Source organism: Neovison vison, chromosome 6, assembly GCF_020171115.1.
Source record: "Neovison vison isolate M4711 chromosome 6, ASM_NN_V1, whole genome shotgun sequence".
Taxonomy (NCBI): domain Eukaryota; kingdom Metazoa; phylum Chordata; class Mammalia; order Carnivora; family Mustelidae; genus Neogale; species Neogale vison.
This window is the reverse complement of record NC_058096.1, coordinates 215,946,698-215,969,049: the sequence shown is the minus strand read 5'-3', so window position 1 is coordinate 215,969,049 and position 22,352 is coordinate 215,946,698. Positions and strand designations below refer to the sequence as shown.

At 42.3% G+C, this 22,352-nt stretch overlaps 1 protein-coding gene across 1 annotated transcript; it reads right to left on the bottom strand.

Annotated features, from left to right (window-relative positions):
• Positions 1-997: 997 nt before the first annotated feature.
• LOC122909699 (zinc finger protein 791-like) lies at positions 998-6,778 on the bottom strand. The gene is made up of 4 exons (XM_044254132.1): positions 5,817-6,778; positions 5,329-5,455; positions 5,084-5,144; positions 998-3,948 (listed from the first exon to the last, which is right to left on the bottom strand). Exons 1-4 carry the CDS (start codon positions 5,817-5,819, stop codon positions 2,217-2,219), a joined length of 1,923 nt encoding a protein of 640 aa, XP_044110067.1. The 5' UTR covers positions 5,820-6,778; the 3' UTR covers positions 998-2,216.
• Positions 6,779-22,352: the final 15,574 nt, after the last annotated feature.

The following is a 22,352-nucleotide window of genomic DNA, read 5'->3' as shown; positions in this document are numbered from 1 at the left end:
ATGGTGGAATTAAGTTTACCTCCACAAAGCATCCAGTACATCCAGAAACTTCTTGCCTTTACTGAATAGTAATCAAATCACCTAGCAAAAACCCAAATCATGTAAGTCCTTTTAACACTCTCTTACGGATAAATCAGTCATTTAGGGTTTGCAGTCCTTTTTTAAGTAGGGCTCCAGGCCCAGCTTGGAGCCCAACATGGGGCTCAAACTCACAACCCGGAGACCACGACCTGATTGAGAGTCATATGCTCAACCAACCAAGCCACTGAGGCGCCCGTTATTCCTGGAGTTCATCACACCACTGCTGACTGCTGATGGAAATACAGTGGGTTTTGTCTAGCAAGAGAACACTGACCAAATGAGAAGTTATTTTCATGACAGACTATACCTGTAAAAGAATGAAAAGTACCTCAGCACGTACACACAAGCTAATATTGAGAATGCGTGCTAAACTTGACAAAATTACAAAGCTGATCTGAAAATTCATAATTACAATGGGATATTTTAATATATACTCTCAGGAAATGAGAGACTCGGTATTTGGTAGCATATAAATTGTATTAAAACAGTTAATAAAATATTTTAAGATTTTGAGAGTGAGAACAACAAGCTCAAGAGCACAAGTCGGGGAGAGGGGCAGAGGGAGCGAAAGCAACAGAATCCCCACTGAGCACGGAGCTTAACAGGGGGCTTGATCTCAGGACCCTGAGATCTTTTTTTAAAAAGATTTTATTTATTTGACAGAGAGAGAAAGATCACAAGTAGGCAGAGAGGCAGGCAGAGAGAGAGCGGGAAGCAGGCTCCCTGCTGAGCAGAGAGCCCGATGTGGGGCTTGATCCCAGGACTCTGAGATCATGACCTGAGCCAAAGGCAGAGGCTTAACCCACTGAGCCACCCAAGCACCCCAGGACACTGAGATCTTGACCTGAGTCGAAGGTAGGCGCTTAACCCACTGCGCCACCCAGGTGCCCCAGTTTTAAGAAATGACTACGGAAGATTTTGTTTGACAAATGCATTGCTTTTAATCACATACAAACATACTTGAAGACACACTGAGGAACTACACACAGCTGTGAACTAAGGGAAACATCCATAATCGGCCTGATATGGGAGAGGGGTCAGTTCTCACAGTCCCCACACAGCAGAGGACCGAAGTCCAAGGTGGTTCTTTTGGATGGCATCATTGTAGCTATTGCAGTGGAATCAGGAACACGTGGTCCTAGCAGTATTACCAAAACAAGGTGTTTACTACACAAATTAGACCTTAAATGAATACAGTATAGAGGAGAGGAGAGTCTGAGCAGCAGAGAATACTCCCAACCATGAAAGCTCCAATTAGTCGCCTGGATACACGAGCGCTGGGGGAAAATCCAAACTGTGGTGGATCTTTGATGCAGAACATGTGAAGGTGTATGTGGAAACCTGCGCCTCCGAGAAATGGAAGTCAGGCAGTTAATTGTGGTTTTGAAGGCACTCTTGACTGGCAGGGCAAGTGATCAGGAAAACAGGTTGTAAGTAGGTTATCCTCCAAGCTCCTATACAGCTTCTGTCTGTCAGCTCTGAAACCTAATGCCTCCAGTACTCTGGCCTTCCAAACCTCATGCAAGTGAGGCTACAGGTAGAATCACAAAGGAAACAGATTCTAGGAAATGACACATTACCCAGGTGACAAAAACTCGTTTTCTCCTAAGAAAGATGGAATATTTGATGGGTAATGGAGATCCAGTAGCTGACAGAGGCGGCCAGTGGGAAAATCCCAACAAATACCAAAATGTCATTTATCAACAATTCTAAGCTATTATTTTAAAATTAAACCTACTCGCACATTTAGAAACCACCTCGATTCATCCATGGATCAGACTCCAAAATGGAAAGAGAAAAATGTTACTGATTTAAGGAGAAAGCAAATATCTACTAATCTTTAAACAACAGTAATAAGAGTACTTACAGAATTATCTCACCTCAATGTTCATTTTTGAAATTAAGTAGTAAATATCCACAGTCCAGAGATCCACTTTAAGAATGAGGCACTGATAAATACAATATATTTATAACTTTTATAATGATTGAGGTTACAGTTTTCTGGAACATTACATAGGGATTTATTTGTATCAGGCTTTCTTCTATTTGTTGGACCGCTTTCCCGTGGGGCTTTCACATGTGAGGATGAAGGTTCACTGACGTTTTTCCCCACACTGCTTACATTCGGGAAGTTTCTATTCAGTGTGAGATCTCTCATGCCTTCGAAATGAATTGGGACGACTGAAGGCTTTTCCACATTCTTTACATTTGTACGGTTTCTCACCAGTGTGCATTCTCACGTGTCCTCGAAATGTAGTGCGATAAATGAAGGCCTTTCCACATTCCTTGCACTCATAGGGTTTTTCTCCAGTGTGCGTTTTCTCATGTGTCCGAAAGGATGTGTAACAACTGAAAGCTCTACCACACTGTTTACATTCATAGGGCTTCTCTCCTGTGTGAGTCCTTTCGTGTATCCGAAAGGAACTGGGAAAATTGAAGGCTTTCCCACATTCCTTACATTTATAAGGTCCATCTCCAGTGTGCATTATCATGTGCGTTCGAACGCTCGAGGGAGAAATGAAGGCTTTCCCACACTCTTTACATTTATAGGGTTTCTCTCCAGTGTGCTTTCTCATGTGTCCCTGAAAGGTTGTGCGGTAAATGAAGGTTTTGCCACACTCCTTACATTCATAAGGTTTCTCGCCAGTGTGTGTTCTTTCGTGTATTCGAAAGGAACTGGGCCAACTGAAGGTTTTCCCACACTGTTTACATTCATAGGGTTTCTCTCCAGTGTGAGTCCTTTCATGAGATCGAAAGGAACTGGGACAAATGAAGGCTTTCCCACATTCCTTACACTTGTAAGGTCCATCCCCAGTGTGTGTGATCATGTGGGTTCGAATGCTTGACAGAGAAATGAAGGCTTTTCCGCATTCCTTACATTCGTAAGGTTTCTCTCCTGTGTGAATTCTTTCATGTATCCGCAGACCTAGAGGGGAGCTGAAGGTTTTCTCACACTGTTTACATTCATACTGTTTCTCTGCAGTGTGCGTCCTTTCGTGCCTTCGAAAGGAACTGGGACAGCTGAGGGCTTTCCCACACTGCTTACATTCATAGGGTTTCTCTCCAGTGTGATTTCTTTCATGTATTCGCAGACCCAGAGGGGACCTGAGGGATTTACCGCATTGTTTACACTGATAGGGTTTCTCTCCCGTGTGAGTTCTCTCATGTGTTCGCAACGAAGTGGAGCAACTGAAAGCCTTCCCACATTCCTGACATTTGTAAGGTCCCTCTCCTGTGTGAGTTATCATGTGTCTTCGGTAAGTCGTGAGCCACGTGAAAGCTTTCCCGCATTCCTGACATTCATAGGGCTTTTCCCCAGTGTGAGTCCTCTCGTGTCTGTGAACAGATTTGCGGTAACTGAAGGCTTTCCCACATTCCTTACACTTGTACGGCTTCTCTTCACATTCGTGGTACTCATATGGCTTATGTCCACTGTGAGATCTGATGTGCCTACTAAGGGACGAATGACGCACAAAGACTTTTCCACACACGCTACATTCACATGGTTTTACTCCAGAAGGGGTTTCCTTGTTCAGATTAAGATCTGGAGTCTGGATGATGGTTTCTCTACACTGACGACCTTCAGGTGGTTTTATTCCAGAAGGACTTTTCTTATTCAGACTAAGGTCTGGAGTCTGGGTGATAGTTTCTCCACACTGATGACCGTCAGGTGATTTTACTCCAGAAGGTGTTTTCTTGTTCAGAATAAGATCTGGAGTCTGGGTGATGGTTTCTCTATACTGAGGACCTTCAGATGGTTTTATTCCAGAAGGACCTTCCTTGTTCAGATTAAGATCTGGAGTCTGGGTGATGGTTCCTCCACAGTGATCCTCTTTGTTTTCATAAGGTTTTTCTACCATATGAATTCTGTAAAAAATGAGAAATATATGAATGATTTCTTGGTTATTCGTATTAGTAGGATACTAGAATTACATTTTTTAATCTTTTTAAAAAAATATTTATTTATTCGACAGACAGAGATCACAAGTAGGTGGAGAGGCAGGCAGAGAGGAGGAAGCAGGCTCCCTGCTGAGCAGAGAGCCCGATGCGGGGCTCGATCCCAGGACCCTGGGATCATGACCTGAGCCGAAGGCAGAAGCTTTAACCCACTGAGCCACCCAGGCGCCCCTAGAATTACATTTTTTATAATTTACAGCAAAATGAAGGTCTCCTGCCCTTTCTGAAGTGTTTGAAAAGTTAATAGACTGAATGTTTCATAAATAGAACTTGACCATAGCTATCATATAAACAAAGATCATTAGCATACAGGGTTGTTTGTTTATTTATTAGAGACTGAGAGTGAGTGAGCAGAAGCAGGGGGAGTGGCAAGCAGAAGCAGGCTCCCCACTGAGCAAGGAGCCCGATGCAGGACTTGATCCCAGGACCCTGAGATCGTGACCTGAGCCCAAGGCAGGCACATAACAGACTGAGCCACCCAGGCATCTCAACATACAGGGTTTTTCTTTACGCTGTTTCCAAGTGGACAGTTTTCCAAACAATGAATACCTATGTCCTATTTAAGTAAATATTTTCAGGGAAAAAAATTTAAGGATAAATTTGAACACTTTGGGTTTTATTTATTTAAAGATTTTATTTATCCATTTGACAGAGAGAGAACAAGCAGGGGGAATGGCAAGCAGAGGGTGAGGGAGAAACAGGCTCCCTATGGGACTCCATCCCAGGACCCTGGGATCAAGACCTGAGCTGAAGGAAGACACAGAACTGACTGAGCCACCGGCACCTCTGAATAATTTTGTTTTAGAAAATTCATGCCGGGGCGCCTACGTGGCTCAGTGGGTTAAAGCCTCTGCCTTTGGTTCAGGTCATGATCCCAGGGTTTTGGGACTGAGCCCTACATCGGGCACTCTGATCAGTGGGGATCCTGCTTCCTCTTCTCTCTCTCTGCCTACTTGTGATCTCTGTCAAATAAATAAAATCTTAAAAAAAATGTCATGCCATAGAAGGATTCTCACGTGGGACACTGCTATACTGTGTGACTCACCTTAGTTTTCTCCCCTGCGTATAGTACCCATCTTCAGTGTCATGATCTTCCCATTTTTTCCCTAAAATGCAAATGGAGAAAAATAATTCCATGTTTTTAGAAATTATAAAAAATTACTAGATTTTATGTCTATGTGAGCTTAGCTTACTAATGTATGCTTTTCCCACATGTTAGAACAAGACTGATGGGCAAGAAATACCTATTCTCTAACTGCTAATGTTCAGTAAGAATGTCATCATCTTTACCTATTGAGGCCAGGTTTCTGAAGGTTTCCCGCATCACATCTCTGTAAAGTTTCTTCTGCGAAGAATCCAGTAAAACCCACTCTTCCAGGCTGAAGTTCACAGCCACATCCTCAAAGGTCACTGAATCCTAAAACATCCCAAATATGTTCACAGTAGCATACTTGAGTCTGACCGCACTGGGGATTTATACCCAATTTATAGGAAGGTTGTGTATTGTATGTGATTCTGTGATCTCCAAACATTTACGTCTTGGTCATGAGAATTTACTTTCTGTTCCCACTTCCTCATAAATTGAACAGCATCATGAACACATGCAAATTATTTACTCATTCTTACTGTGATCACTTTAAATGTTACTGTTCTCTAATGGCGGGGTCTAGAGCACCGTGGAGAAATGAGCGAAATGCTCTACAAATGAGACAGGTGTTGTTTTAAGCACACTACTTATTGTTGAGAAGGATGCTCTCATCTCCTTCCTTCTTACGTACCATTTAACTCAGCACTCCATGACGCGCGGGCTCGAGTCTGCACGAGGTTTTGATGAGTAAAACACAGTGAAGAACTGGAGGCTTGTTCCAGTCCCAGCACCAGCCACGAGCGTCCCGGAGGCCTGTGGAAATGCAACTTGTAACAAGGATCAGCTTTCCGTGTCGGCTGGAAGTCCTCCAGGCCGTCAGAGGTAGCCAGACGTAGCTGGACAAAGGCAAATACTCTTGTGCAGAAGCGGTACTCTGCACCGGTGCGGTACTTACTGCATCCATTTTTCCCTATCTCCGTCCGGTTCACCTAGCCAGAAGTTCTTCAGAAGCGACGGCTCAGAGGTCTCCACAGAAACCCATCCAATGAGCCTCAGGGCTGCTTCTCACTTTTTAGGACACAAGCTGAGTTGAGAAAGTGCTAAAAGAACTCTTTTTGGTCAAACCGTAACAGCGTCCTTGGCCCAGGCTAACCTTGACGAATGTGTTAAGAGCTGCGGGTTGTAAGGGAATTCACGAACATCCACAGTGGTTTGATGGTGAGTCTGTTCATGAGTAGGAAATAACGGATTCAGCAGTGCTCTCCTCCAAGAGAACATAAAATCTCCATGCTCCAATTTCAGGAGGAAGTTCCCGACCGGACCCTCTCATTTTCTCTCATTTATGAGCTGCGACGTGGTGCACAGAAGCACCACAGCCAGCCCCGAGTACAGGAATCCCTAAGCTGAGGACACCAGGTGCTGCCGAGAGGGGATAAGCACATTCACTCCGCAACTGAGGTCTCCGAGGAGAAAGGCAGGCCTCTCACGCTGGCATGAAATGGCTTGAGAGACCAGGGAAAAGCAGGCAGACTTTTTTCTGAGGCTCTGAGTGGACTAAAGGCTCACACACAAGGGCAGGAGCCTGTATGAACAGAACCTCTTGCTGCTGCCAAAGCAGGAAGCACTAGGCTTTCTCCCTGTCTTGGATAGAAGTGGACCAAGGAGGGAGGAGGAGGGATGAGTTTCAAAGCTGTACGCATCAAGCATCAAAAATCAGAGCCAGAGATCTGGTTGTTGTTTGTCAAATAATGAACTCAGAAGCGGTCTCTCCCTCACAAGGAAAAAGCAAAAACTTAAAATGAAACAACTCTTCTTCGATTCCCCCCAGAGAACTGAGGACACAGGGCAAACCACTGTGTTCAGAATTGGAGACAGAAAAGAAGCTATTTTGAAATATGCCCAGAATATTCTATTCTTAACAAGGCCTGTCCTCAGAAGAATCTGTTTCACTGGGGCCTAAACAAACAGGAAAAAAAAAAAAGAACAACACACTCTCCAAGAACTTTGGGATAATGACAAGGATAAAAGACACAAAATGGGACTAGCTGATGGAAAAGAAAGGCAGAAAGGAACAAAAAAAGTGAATCTTCCTACCATTCGAGAGAAGCTAAGAGAAGACAAAAGGGAAAATGAAGGGGAAAAAAAAAAACCCCAAACAACTGAAAATGCAAATTCAGCACATCCTATTCAAACTGTAGAAAAATAAAAAATGAAGAGAATATAGTGAAGGAAGCCAGGGGTGCGAGGGGAGGAACAAACCTCAGTTGTACAGAAACGAAGGTACAGGACTTCTTTCCAAAACCATTTCAGCAAGAAAGCAACTGGAGTGAAAACACTTCAGGTGTTGAAAAGTAAACCACCACCCTACAATTCTGTTAGAACTGTTCTTCAAAAATGAAGAAGAAATAAGGACTTTCTGAGGCAAAAATTGAGGAATTTGACACGAGTACAACTGATTTTCAAAGAACATGAGAAGAAATTCACTGGGAGGTGCGTAAGAAAGAGCATTAGGAAAGAAACTAATGAAGGTAAAATACCTTTTCTTTTACTAACAAATCTGACAGACCTCACTTTTGCCTTCAGTAATAAGCTTTCGGGTAAGTGAAATGAATGACCATGTTACATGGGCCAGGGAAAAATCAGGAATACTCTGACATGAGGTAAACTCGGGAAAACAAAGTTAAGAAACTATAATTGATATGCTGCGAAGAGAGAAAATGTTCAATTAAAGTCAAAGAAGGCAGAAAAGTGGCAGAAGCCAAAGAAACAAGGACAACAAGAAAGAGTAAAAAGCACTGTAGATACTAATCAACATTATCAATAACCACTTTAAACATCAATGGTCTAAATCCTACAGCTGAATGATACTGTAACAGCACATTAAAAAGAACTAAAGATAAAGACACAAATATACATAAAAGGAGGGAGAGAGATGTACCACACCAACAGTAACCAAAAGAAAGCCAGCAGAGCAGATTAATTTCAGACAAGGCCTACGTCAAAGCAAGGAAATTCCAGATAAAGAGGGAATCGTGTAATGATCACTGGGTCAAATCTCCAAGAACATTTAACAAACCTTTCTGTGTATATAACAGAATAGCAAAATATATTAGGCAAAAAATGGGCCTGTCAACAACCCCGTATCAGTAACACAAAAGTTCCAGCAGGAAGAAAATCCGGAAAGACTAGTTACATTGAACACTACCAGTGAGCAACAGGTTTCATTGAAATCCATGGGATATGTCATGAACAGCAAATTTCCATTCTTCTCAAGTGCACATGCAACCCTCACCAGGACAAACCACCTTTTGGGCTATAAAACACCTTAAATTTGTGGGGCGCCTGGGTGGCTCAGTGGGTTAAGCCTCTGCCTTTGCTCAGGTCATGATCTCAGGGTCCTGGGATCGAGCCCCGCATCGGGCTCTCTGCTCAGCGGTGAGACTGCTTCCCCCTCTCTCTGCCTGCCTCTCTGGCTACTTGTGATCTCTCTCTCTCTCTCTCTCTCTGTCAAATAAATGAATAAAATCGTTGAGAAAAAAAAATTTTTAAAAAACACCTTAAATTTGAAACAACAGAAATCCTACAAATATGTTCTCAGGAAACAGCAGCATTAATCTAGAAATCAGTAACAAGAAAGTAATTGGAAAACCCCAAAGACAATGAGATAAAAACTTCTAAATACTGGGATCAAAAAAGTCTGAAGAAATCATTATTTTGAATGATATGAAAATAGAATTTATTAAAAGTTGTCTGGTGTAGCAATTGTAGGAGCCTAGCAGGAAATTTGTACCACTGAACAAATAACGGCAGAAAAAAAAATCGACAATAACATAAGCAACTACTTGAGGAAACAATAAAGAACAAACCTTAAGCAGAATAAAATAGTCCACAGGGCACCTGGGTGGCTCAGTGGGTTAAGCCGCTGCCTTCGGCTCAGGCATGATCTCAGGGTCCTGGGATCAAGTCCCACATCGGGCTCTCTGCTCAGCGGGGAGCCTGCTTCCTCCTCTCTCTCTCTCTCTCTCTGCCTGCCTCTCTGCCTACTTGTGATCTCTCTCTGTCAAATAAATAAATAAAATCTTTAAAAAAAAAAAAGAATAAAATAGTCCAGTTCAAGATGGTGACATGAAACGACCCTCTACCTACTTTCTCCCACAGACACTGAATCTACACCTACCTATGGAATAATTTCCTTGGAAAAATCCAAACCCCAAAAACTAGCTAAGCAACTCCTACACGCTGTTGAATGAGGAAACAACCCACAGGAAGGCAGGTCAGAGAAGCTGACAGACAATCTTACCATAAACCCCACCCACAATCACCCACAACGTGTGCAGCAACCCACAATCAGGAGGGAACTCAGAATCCCAAGCTTCTCCCTGAGGAATGAAGGTTCTGAACCACATCTGGTACCCCCAACTTTTAAGACCTGAACTTGAAGATGAGCCCCCAAACATCTACCTTTGAAAGCCAATGGAGCCTGCATCCATGGGACCAAAGAAGGCTACACAACCTGACACAGTTATTAAAAGACTCACGTGTGCAAAAAAAAAAAAAAAAAAAAAGACGTGTGCAGACTCACCCAGCCCAGGACCTGGCAAAGAGGCAGTTGACTGAAAAGCACCCCCACTTTTCTGTTGAAGAGGCCTGTTTGGGGGTGCCAGGGTGGCTCATTCAGTTAAGCATCTGACTCTTGATTTCAGCTCAAGTCGTGAGATGGCCATGGAGCCTGCTTAGGATTCTCTTTCTCCCTTTCCTTCTGCCCCTCCCTGCTCTAAAACAAAACAAAAAAAAACACAAAACAAAACACGAGTCTTCTTGCTTATCTTAAAGTGTCAGCTTGAAAGGCAGGCATCTAATTTAACACACATCTAAGGGCTTACTGAAATGTTCTCCCCAAACAGACAATTTTGCGCTCCTCCTGTCTCCCTCCAGCAATCCGGTATCTCCCAGGAGCATGTGCCCTTGCCTGACACTCTTGATTTTTGCAGAAAATTTCTGCTGACCAGGAAACACCTCTCGCTTGCTTGGCTCTGGTGGTCAAAGGGCTTATGCCCGTTGGGTCCCACAAGACTAACGAATGCAGAAAGAGTTCTTAACTGGCCACCACCGTTCCCAGGGAACAGCAAAGAAAGGCACCCAGTCTCTGTGAAAGAGGCCTATTAGTTTACCTTCATAGCTGTGATCTAAGGGGCAAGCTTCTAATTAAACACACACCTAGGACCAGAAGCTGGGGAAGACAGCAGTGTGGGAGGGCTGCCCACACTAACTCCAGCTTTGGCCCTCCAAAGCTGGGCTTCGTGTTCCTGGCCCCTCGGAGATTAATATACACACGTTAAGAATGCCCACCAAGGCCAGAATGAGGGGAGAATTGCTTTGGCCTTTCACCCATCTGGCAGAGATAACACTACCATCCCCCTTCCTGGTACACAGGTGGTGCCCCAAGAGCCAATGAAAGGTCAGCAGTCAGCCAGGGGCATGCATGTTCTCTGAGGTACGTGCAGCCCTCTGATCTCGCTACAGTATCCTTCCGTGTGTCCCCTTCCTCTGTAAAATCTATGGACTAAGGCCTGGGCTTGTGGAGAACAGCTATGCAGCTGCCGTGGCCCAGCCTCTAACCACTCTTCCATCAGTAAGTTACCCTGAATACAACTCTGTCAACTGTGTGAAGTGGCCTGTTTTGATTTTGGTCTCAAAGCACCTTCTCCGTTTGAAGGATACTTCACTGTCTCTCCTCATCTCCTCACAAGTGGACACCATCTTCCTGTGCTCCCTCTGTCCTGCCTCGAGCCCCCCAGGCCATATGAATGTCCAACATAAGAGCTTGTATAGAAGCCCTGGAGTCCCTTCACACCCTGCCCTTGGTGGCCAGCAGGGCTTACAGTCAATGCGCTGGGACCAAAGAAAGAAACCATTCCTAACTGGTTGTTACTCACGGCTCAGAGCAGAGGAAGCAGGCAGAACTGTCCATCTCCCAGTCTTCACCTGCAAGAGGTTATGTTGCAAACTTTAAAAGCTGCTGCCTGAGGGTCTGCCTTCTAATCAGCCTGAATCTAGATGCTGATGGGAGATCCTCCTCTTGGGGCACTGTAGGCCTTGGCACACCCTCAGTTACTGGGAGCAATTTCAAATAGCCTTCTTGGACAATCACAAAGGGCTGAGAGACAACAAAGGGCTCTCTCCCATGAGTTCATTCCTTCAAGACTGGGAGAGGGGGCTGTTTGTCTAACACATAAAAACCAAGAGTGTGTCAAGGAAACCAAAGAAACAGAACAATATTATTCCCCCCAAAAGCAAAGTATAAAACCTTAGAAAAAGACCTTAACAAAAAGGAGATAGGTAATTTATCCGATAAAGGGTCCAAAGTAACAGTAATAAAAATGCTGAATGGATGAAAAAAGAAAGAATTCCAACAAGCAGAAGAAAACAAAGTACCAAACAGAAGTCATAGAGCTGAAGAAGAACTGAACTGAAAAATGAAGACAGGGCAGAACTTACCCAATCAGAACAGTATAAAGAAAAAGGAACGAAAAAGGGTGAAGACAACTTAAGGGACTTATGGGACCATCATCAAGCTGACCAACGTCTGCATTACTGGACTCCCAAAGAGGAGAGAAAGGAGCAAAAAAACTTAAATAATAGCCGAAAACTTCCCTAACCTGGAGAAGGAAACAGACAGCAAATCCAGGAATCCCAGAGAGCTCCAAATACAATGAACCCAATGAGACTCACACCAAGAAACACTACACTTAGTGTCAAAGCTAAAGTATAAGGAGAGGCACTTAAAACCAGCAAAAGAGAGAGAGAGAGAAACCAAACGTGTATGTACAAGGTAACTCCCATAAGATCATCAGATTTTTTCAGCAAAAACTTTGCAGGCTAGAAAGTACTGGTGTGACATATCCAAAGTGCTGGGTGGGGGGAGGAAAAAAAACCTGCCAGCGACGCCGGGGTGGTTCAGTTGAGTAACCATCTGCATTCAACTCAGTTCATGATCTCAGGGTCCTGGAATTGAGCCCCACATCCAGCTCCTTGCTCAGTGGGGAGCCTGCTTCTCCCTCTGTCTGCCACTCCCCCTGCTTGTGCTAGCTCATGCTCTCTGACAAATAAATAAATAAAATATTTTTTAAAAAGAGAAAAAAACTGCTAACCAAGAAAATTCAACTCAGTAAAGCTTTCAGAATTGGAGAACAAGAGTTTTCCAACGAAGCAAAAGCTAAAGGAATTCATCACCAGTAGACTGGCCTTGCAAGCCATGCAAAAGGGACTTCTTTACATTGAAATGGAAGGATGCTAATCAGTAACAGGAAAATACGAAAGCACAAATTATACCATTAAAGGTAAATATGTAGTGAAATTCAGACTAATGTAAAGGTTGGAGGTTAATCATATGAAGTTGAGGTTAAAAGTATGAAAATAACTATATTAACTTGTTAACTGAGACACAAAAATGCAAATTGTGATATCAAAAACATAAAATGGGGGTAGAATAAAATGCAGAGTTTTAAATACACTCAAACTTAAATTGTTATTAACTTAGATTACTATAAACATAAGCTATTCTAGGGCGCCTGGGTGGCTCAGTGGGTTAAGCCACTGCTTTCGGCTCAGGTCGTGATCTCAGGGTCCTGGGATCGAGTCCCACGTCGGGCTCTCCGCTCAGCAGGGAGTCTGCTTCCTCCTCTCTCTCTCTGCCTGCCTCTCTGCCTGCTTGTGATCTCTCTCTGTCAAATAAATAAATAAAATCTTTAAAAAAAAAAAAAAAACATAAGCTATTCTAGTAAACTCATGGTAATCGCAAAGACCTATAGTAAACACACACAAGAGAAAGGAGCCTAAACATAGTCCTACAGACAATCAGCAAATCACAAAAGAACCAAGAAAAGAACAAATTATAAAAAGGGCCAGAAAACAGTGAACAAAATGGCAATCAGTACATACCTACCAATAATTATTTTAAAATGTTAATGGACGGGGGCGCCTGGGTGGCTCAGTGGGTTAAAGCCTCTGCCTTCAGCTCAGGTCATGATGCCAGGGTCCTGGGATCGAGCCCCGCATCAGGCTCTCTGCTCAGCGGGAGCCTGCTTCCTCCTCTCTCTCTGCCTGCCTCTCTGCGTACTTGTGATCTCTGTCTGTCAAATAAATAAATAAAATCTTTTAAAAAAACTAGCTATTTTGTCTGACACAAAATAGGCTTTAAGACAAAGACTATAAGAGACAAAGGAGGTCATTATATGATAAAGGCATGAATAAGAGAATGTATTACTTGTGAATGTTTATAACCTCAAAATAGGAGCATCTAAATATATAAAGCAAATAGTAACAGACCTAAAGGAAGAAATAGCAATACGATAATAGTGGGGGACTTTAATATCTTAACTATCATCATTAGATGTATCATCCAGACCCCCCCCCAAAAAAAAACAGTAAGGAAACACTGAAATTAAGTGACCCATTTTTAACAGACATTTCCATCTAAAAGCAACAGAATACACATTCTTACATGCATATAGAACATTCTCCACGAGTCATATATTAGGCCACAAAACAAGTCTTAATAAACTAAATAAGATTAAAGTCACATCAACCATCTTTTCCAATCACCATGGTGGGCCTACAGATCAACTGCAAGGAGAAAATTGGACAATTCACAAATATGTGCAGATGAAATAACATGCTACTGAACTAACAGGTGAACATAATCAACTTGAGAAGTCAAAAAATACCTTGACACAAATGAAAATGGTAATACTACATATCAAAACTTACAACATGCAGCAAAAGCAGTTCCAAGAAGGAATTTCATAGCAATTAATGCTTACATCAAGAAAGATCTCAAATAAACCCAACTTTATACCTCAAGGAACTAGAAAAAGAAGAAAAAAGTCCAAAGCTAGAAGAAGAAATAACAAAGATCATAGTGGAAATAAACAAAATGCAAATTAAAAATAGAAAAAAAAGTCAGTGAAACTAAGAGTTTGGGTTTTTTAAAAAAGATTTTATTTATTTATTTGAGAGAGAGACAGAGAGAAGAGGATCTCAGGGAGAAGCAGACTCCCCATGGAGCTGGGAGCTGGGATGTGGGACTCCATCCCAGGACTCTGGGATCAGGACCTGAGCCGAAGGCAACCGCTTAACCAACTGAGCCACCCAGGTGTCCCTAGAGTTGTTTTTTTGGTAAATAAAATGGATAGACCTTTCATCAGAGTCTAAAAGAAAAGAAAGAGAGGACTCAAATATATAAAATAAAAAATGAAGGAGACATTACAACGGGTACAACAGAAATACAAAGTGTCATAAGAGACTACTATGAACAATTATACACCAAAAAACTGGACAACCTAGAAGACATGGATAAACTCTTAGAAACAAAATACATATCAGGACTGAATTATGAAAAAGCTGAAAATCTGAACAGACTGATTACTAGTAAAAAGAGTCAACCAGTCACCAAAAGCATCCCAACAAATAAAAGTCCAGGACCAGATGGCTTCACTGGTAAACTCTACCAAACATTAGAAGAAAAAGTAATACCAAATCCTTCTCAAATGCTTACTAAAAAATAGGAGGGAATACTTCCAAACTAATTTTATGAGGCCAGTGTAACCTTGATACCAGAAGATGCCATAAGGACATTACAGTCGAGTATCCCAATGAACATAAGCTAGAGAAGTCCTCAACAAAATACTAGCAAAGTGAATCCAACAACACACTAAAAGATCACCTACCACTATCAAGTGGGATTAATTCCATGATGCAAGTATGGTTCAGCATCTACAAATCAATCTGATAAACCATATTAACAAAATGAAGATCAAAAGTCATGATTTCTCAATGGATGCGGAAAAGGCATATGGCAAAATTCAATATCCATTTATGATAAAGACTCTCAACAAAGTGGTGTACAGAGAAAATACCTCAGCATAATAAAGGCCATAATAAAGGCCATGACAAGCTCACAGATAACCTCATACTCAGTGCTGAAAAGCGGAACGTTTTTCCACTAAGATCAGGACCAAGAGGAGGATGCCCACTACACAAAGCTGGAAAGTTCTAGCCAGGGCAATTATGCAAGAAAAAGAAAAATGGTACCCAGTTTAGAAAAAATGAGGTGAAGTGGTCTGTTTATAGAGGATAGGATATTCTGCAGATCTTCCTCACCTTATGATTGTGTTATGTATTGATACATCATTAATTGGAAATATCTCTAAATTGAAAATGTAGGGGCAGCTGGGTGGCTCAGAAGGTTAAGCACCTGCCTTCAGTTCATGTCATAATCTCAGGGTCCTGGGACCAAAGCCTCAAGTTGGACTCCCAGCACAGTGGGGAGTGTGCTTCCTCTGCCTGCCCCCCTCTCCAGCTCATGTGCTCCCACTCTCTCAAATGAAATCTTTTTTTTAAAAAAAACTGAAAATGTAGGGGCGCCTGGGTGGCTCAGTGGGTTAAAGCCTCTGCCTTCGGCTCAGGTCATGATCCCAGGGTCCTGGGGTCGAGCCCCATATCGGGCTCTCTGCTCAGCAGGGAGCCTGCTTTCTCCTCTCTCTCTCTCTGCCTACTTGTGATTTCTGTCTGTCAAATAAATTTTAAGAATCTTAAAAAAAACTGAAAATGTATTTAATATACCTAACTTAATGAACATACAAGCTTAGTGTCACCTACCTTAATCATACTCCACTTACATTAGCCTGTAGTTGGGTATAATCATCTAACACAAAGCCGATTTTTTAATTTTTATTTTTACAAAGCCTATTTTTTAAAAAGCCTTTTTAAAAAAGAATTATTTGGGGGAAGGGACAAAGGGGAAGCAAGAGAGAGACTCCAGCAGACTCCCTGCTGAGCAAAGAGCCCTTCACAGGGCTCAATCCCATGACCCTGAGATCATGACCTAACTGACTGAGCCACCCAGGCGACCAAGCCTACTTTTAACAATGTGTTGAATTTCTCATGTTGTTTATTGAATACCATACTGACAGTAAAAAACAGTATGGTTGGGGCGCCTGGGTGGTTCAGTGGGTTAAAGCCTCTGCCTTCGGCTGGGGTCATGATCCCAGGGTCCCAGGATCAAGCCCCACATCGGGCTCTCTGCTCGGCAGGGAGCCTGCTTCCTCCTCCCTCTCTGCCTGCCTCTCTGCCTACTTGTGATCTGTCTGTCAAATAAATAAAGAAAATCTTTAAAAAAAAAAAAAGAAAGAAAGTAAAAACCAGAATGGTTGTATAGGGACAAAAGGGTTTTAATGGTAACAGTTATTTACCCTCACAATTGTGGGGCTGATCGGAAGCTACAGCTGGCTGCTTCTGCCACCCAGCAGGACAGGAGAACACGGAACTGCATACTGAGAACAGAAAAAAATCAAAATTCAAAGTATGGTTCCTACTGCATGTGTGTTGCTTTTGTACCATCAAAAAGTCAAAAAACCTTGAGCTGAACCATCATTAAGTTGGGAACTGTCTGTATACAGAAAACTCTAAAGACTCCACCAAAACAACGGTTATGTTCCTCTACACTAATAAGGAATGATCAGAAAGAGAAATTAGAAAAACAATCCATCTTAACTCCTTAAAAATATTTTAAAGGTATGTTAACTATATTGAAATTAAGATGAAAAACTTAATAGTCCAGGGGACACCTGTGGCTCAGTTGGTTAAGCATCTGCCTTCAGCTCAGGTCATGATCCCGGGGTTCTGGGATGGAGCCCACCACTGGGCTCCTTGCTCAGCAGGGAGCCTGCTTCTCACTCTGCCTGCTGCTTTCCCTGTTTGTGCTCACTCACTATCTCTCTGATAAATAAATAAAATATTTTAAAAAATAAATAAATGAAGTCCACTTACAATTGCATCAAAAAGAATAGGAATAAGCTTGATCAAAAAGGTGAAAGGCGTATATACTGAAAACTGTAAGACACTGATTAAAGAAATTGATGACACAAAATAAATGCAAAGATATTCCATGCTCAGTGGATTGAAAGAATTACTACTGTTAAAATATCCACACCATCTAAAGCAATTTACAGATTCAATGCAATCCCTTTCAAAATCTCAATGGCATTTCCACAGAAATAGAACAGTCCTATAATCTGCATGGAACCACAAGGACTCTGAATAGCCAAAGCAATCTTAAGAAAAATCTGGAGGCATAACATTCTCTTATTTCAAACTATGTTACAAAGCCCTAGTAATCAAAACAGTAAGGCATTGGCATAAAACAGACATACAGATCAATAGAATAGAACAGAGAATACAGAAATAAACCCACACTCTGTGGTGAATTAATTTACAACAAAGGAAATAAACATTTACAATGGAAAAAAGGACCGTCTCTCCAATAAACAGTCCCGGGAAAACTGGACCACTTTCTTACACCATACACAAAACTCTAAATGGATTAAAGATGTGAGTGTAAGACATGACTCCATAAAATTTCTAGAAGAAAACAGGTGGTAAGCTCCTTAACATCAATCTTTATTTTTTAAAGATTTTATTTATTTATTTGACAGAGAGATCACAAGTAGGCAGAGAGGCAGGCAGAGAGAGAGAGAGAGGAGGAAGCAGGCTCCCTGCCGAGCAGAGAGCCTGATGTGGGACTCGATCCCAGGAGCCTGAGATCATGACCTGAGCCGAAGGCAGCGGCTTAACCCACTGAGCCACCCAGGCGCCCCCCTTAACATCAATCTTAAAGATGACTATTTAGATCTGACAACAAAAGCAAAAGTCAACAAGTGGGTCTATATCAAACCAAGAAGCTTCTGCAAGCAAAAGAAATCATCCTAAAATGAAATCCTTAAATCATCCTTAAAAAGAAATCCTTGATGGGAGAAAATTATTTACAAATTGTATCTCTGGTTATATCCAAGGGGTTATATCCAAAATACATAAAGAAATCCTAAAACTCAACACCAAAAAAAGAACCCAATTAAAAAATAAAATGGAGGGGCGCCTGGGTGGCTCAGTGGGTTAAAGCCTCTGCCTTCAACTCGGGTCATGATCTCAGGGTCCTGGGATGGAGCCCTGCATCGGGCTCTCTGCTCAGCAGGAAGCCTGCTTCTCCCCTTTCTCTGCCTGCCTCTCTGCCTACTTATGATCACTCTCTCTGTCAAATAAATAAATAAAATCTTAAAAAAAAAACGGGCAGAGGATCTAAACAGACATTTATCCACAGAACACACACAGGTGGCCAACAGGTACATGGGAAGGTACTCTACGTCATGATCACCAGGGAGAGGCACATCAAAACCACAATGAGCTATTACCTCACACCTGTATGAACAGCTGGCATCAAAAAGACAAATAGTGGGCGCCTGGGTGGCTCAGTGGGTTAAGCCGCTGCCTTCGGCTCAGGTCATGATCTCAGGGTCCTGGGATCGAGGCCCGCGTCGGGCTCTCTGCTCAGCAGGGAGCCTGCTTCCTCCTCTCTCTCTGCCTGCTTCTCTGCCTGCTTGTGATCTCACTCTGTCAAATAAATAAATAAAATCTTTAAAAAAAAGAACAAAAAAAGACAAATAGCAAGTGTTGGTGAGGATGTAGGGAACCTTTGTGCACTACAATGACCATGTGATCCAATAATACCACTTCTGGGTATTTATCAGAAAAAAACTAAAAAATATAAGCAACCTATATTCACTGCATTATTACTTACAATAGCCAAGATATGGAAACAAGTGTTCACCAATGGACAAACTGATATATATTAATAGAGTATTATTCAGCCATAAAAAAGAATAAAATTTTGCCCCTTTTTTTTTGAGAGAGAGAGAGAGAGCAGGGAGGGCAGAGGGAGACAGAGAAACTTAAGCAGGCTCCAGGGGTGCGGAGCCCCACGTGGGGCCTTATCTCACGACTTGAGCCAAAATCGAGAGACAGAGGCTCAACCCACTGAGGCACCCCAAAGTCTTACTATTTTTAACACATAAACTTTGAGAATATTATGCTAAGAGGAAAAGTCAGAAGAGAAAGACAAATACTGTATGATCTCACTTATACGTGGAATCTGAAAACAAAACCACAGGGGAGCCGGAGGCACAGTCGGTTCAGCATCCCACTCTTGGTTTTGGCTCCAGTCATGATCTCAGGGTCGTGAGATCAAGACCCAGGTCGGGGCTCCGTGCTTAGGCAGAGTCTGCTTGAGACTCTCTCTCCCTCTGCCCCTCCCCAACGTGCGTGCACACAAGCTCTCTCTGTAAATAAATCCTATAAAAAAATAAAAACTGAAACAAAAACACAAACTCATACGCAAAGCAGCTGCCAGAGGTGAAGGGTGGGGAAAATGGGTGAAGGGAGTCACAAGGTACAAACTTCCGGTAATAGGGGCGCCTGTATGGCTCAGTTGGTTGAGCAACTGCCTTCAGCTCGGGTCATGATCTTGGAGTCCCGGGATCGAGTCCCACATCGGGCTCCCTACTCAGCGGGGAGTCTGCTTCTCCCGCTGACCTCTTTCCTCTCATGCTCTCTCTCTCTCTTGCAAATAATAAAAAAAAAATCTTAAAAATAAAAAAAAAAAAACCTCCCGGTAATAAAATAAGTCACTGGATGCAGCATGCGACATGGTACCCACAGCTCTTAACACCGTTAACACTAAATATTTGAAAGCTGCTAAGAGAGTAGGTGTTTAAAGTTCTATGGTAAGTAAAGAAACTGTAACTATGTGCAATGAAGGACGTTAACTAGACTTAAACTGTGGAAGCATTTCACGGTATACACAAATACTGAACCATTATGTTGTACACCTGAAACTAATGTTACATGTCAGTTATATGTCAATAAAAATAAGGAAAATAAAATAGTAAAACTTATAAAAGACATTAAGAGTTACAGGAAATGAAGAGACAGTATCAAGAAAACCAAAGGCTAGTTCCGTGAAATGATGAATGGAATTGGTGACTGTTGAGTCAATCTAAGTGAGAAGAGAAGGAAGACGGAGATTACTACTATCAGGAATACAAGGAGGTGAAAACGAAAAAACATGTGAAAACTCAACACACACGGTAACACACTAGGAATAGAGGGGAGGAGTTCCTGTTCTTGGAAAAGAACATCTACATGACTCTTGGAGTGAACATGATAATAATGGCGAGAGACTCGCTGCTTTTCTGGTAAGCTAACCAGCAAGGTACGGAGTCTTCTCTCTCCACTCCTACTCCCCGTCATCCTGGAAGACCTAGCTAATGCAGTAAGGCAAAAAAAGGAAATAAAAGTTATATAGATTGAGAAGCAAAAAATAAACCTGTGAGTTACACAGCGCATGGTTTACTATGCAGACTATCTGATAGAGTCCCAAGCAATTCCAGAGATCACTCTGAAAAAATCAGTAACAGAGCACAGCAAGGTTGAAGGAAGCAGCAGTCAACTGTTTTCCTACAGACTCACACAAATACAGTCAACTGACCTTTGACAAAGGACAAAAAGGCAATACATAGAGAAAAAGCCTTTAAAAAAAAAAAGATTTGGGGCACCAGGGTGGCTCAGTGGGTTAAAGCCTCTGCCTTTGGCTCAGGTCATAATCCCAGGGTCCTGGGATCAGGCCCCACATGGGCTCTCTGCTCTGTGGGGAGTCTGCTTCCTCCTCTCTCTGCCTGCATCTCTGCCTACTTGTGATCTCTGTCAAATAAATAAGTAAAATCTTAAAAAAAAAAGATTTTGAGAGAACGCATGCATGAGCAGGGGTAGGGGCAGAGGGAGAGAGAGAATCTGAAGCGGACTCTGTGCTGCGTGTGGAGTCTGACGTGGGGATCAATCCCAGGACGCTGGGACCATGACCTGAGCCAAGATTACGAGTTGAATACTTCACGGACTGAGGGAGCCAGGCGCCCTGAAAAAATTCTTTTAAACAAACAGTGCTAGAAAGAGTGACTATCCACATGCAAAGGATAAACAAACAAACAAAAAAGAATTTAGACACTGACCTTATGTCTTTCCCAAAACTCAACCAAAAATATATTGTAAATCTAAAGTTAAAAACTCCTAAAAGATCACATAGGAGATGATCCTGGATTAACTGATGTATTTTAAGATGCAATACCAAAAGCAAGATCCATGAAAGAAAAAAATGGGAAGTTTCATTTCATTAAAATAAAAATCCTGTTCTACAAAGTAGAGTGGTAAGAAAATGAATAGTCACGGGGCAGCTGGGTGGCTCAGTGGGTTAAGCATCTGCTCTCGGTCAGGTCATGATCCAGGGTCCTGGAATCCAGCCACGTGCGGGGCTCCCTGCTCAGTGGGGAGCCTGCTTCTCCCTCTTCCTCTGCTGCTCCCCGCTTGTGCTCTCTCTCTCTCACTCTATCTCAAATAAAAATAAAATCTTGAAAAAAGAAAAATAAAACGAACAGTCACATACAGGGAGAAAATTCTTACAGAACAGTTATCTGATAAAGGACACCCAAAATGTCCAAAGAATTCTTAAAACTAAGACAAACAATCCAATTTAAAATGGGCAAATGATTAAAAAAAAAAAGCAAATGATCTGAACATACACCACAAAAGACTGTACACCACAGACTGCAAATACGCATATGAAAAGAAGTTTAACTTCAAATGTCATCAGGGAATTAGAACATAAATGGGTGTCACTAGACACTTATTTATAAGGATACAATTTTTCAAAACACTCAGAACACCAAATGCGGGTGAAGATGTAAACCTACAAGAATCTCATTCACTGTTGGTAGGAAAGGAAGATGGTAAGCTTACTTAGGAAGACAGGCAGTTTCCTATAAAACTAAACATACTCTCACCAAAGGATCTAGTGATCATACTCCTTGGCAGTTCCTCAAATTAACTGAAACTTCGTACTCACACAGAAACATGTAAATGAATGTTTACAGTTGTTTTATTCATAACTGCCAAGAGTTCAGCAGAATATCCTTCAGTAGCAGAATGAGCCAACACCCATGATATATGCATGTGACAAATACTGCTTAGTGATCAAAAGAACTAAAGGATAAAGCCAACACAACACCAGCAGGAACCTTTAAAGTATATTAAGTCAAAGAAGACACTCGCACAAGGTGAAACGCAGTTTCCAAGCGCCGGACTTTCTGCACGTAAAAATCTTTCCGGTTAGAGACTGGGGTGTTGGAGGGAAGGCTGACTGAACAAATAGGGGGAGCACAGGCTATTTTTAGGAAAGCAAGAGACTATTCGATACTAGAGAGAAATGATGGACACGGGGTGCCTGGTGGGGCAGTGGGTCAAGCGCCCAACTCCTCGTTTTGGCACAGGTCGCGATCTCAGGGCC

Bases quoted from the DNA above. Each gene is read 5' to 3' on its own strand.
- LOC122909699 (XM_044254132.1), bottom strand. The intron at 5,145-5,328 runs GTAAAGATGATG...TTTGCATTTTAG, and splicing joins CAGAAACCTGGCCTCAATAG to GGAAAAAATGGGAAGATCAT. The intron at 3,949-5,083 runs GTGAGTCACACA...CATTTTTTACAG, and splicing joins ACGCAGGGGAGAAAACTAAG to AATTCATATGGTAGAAAAAC.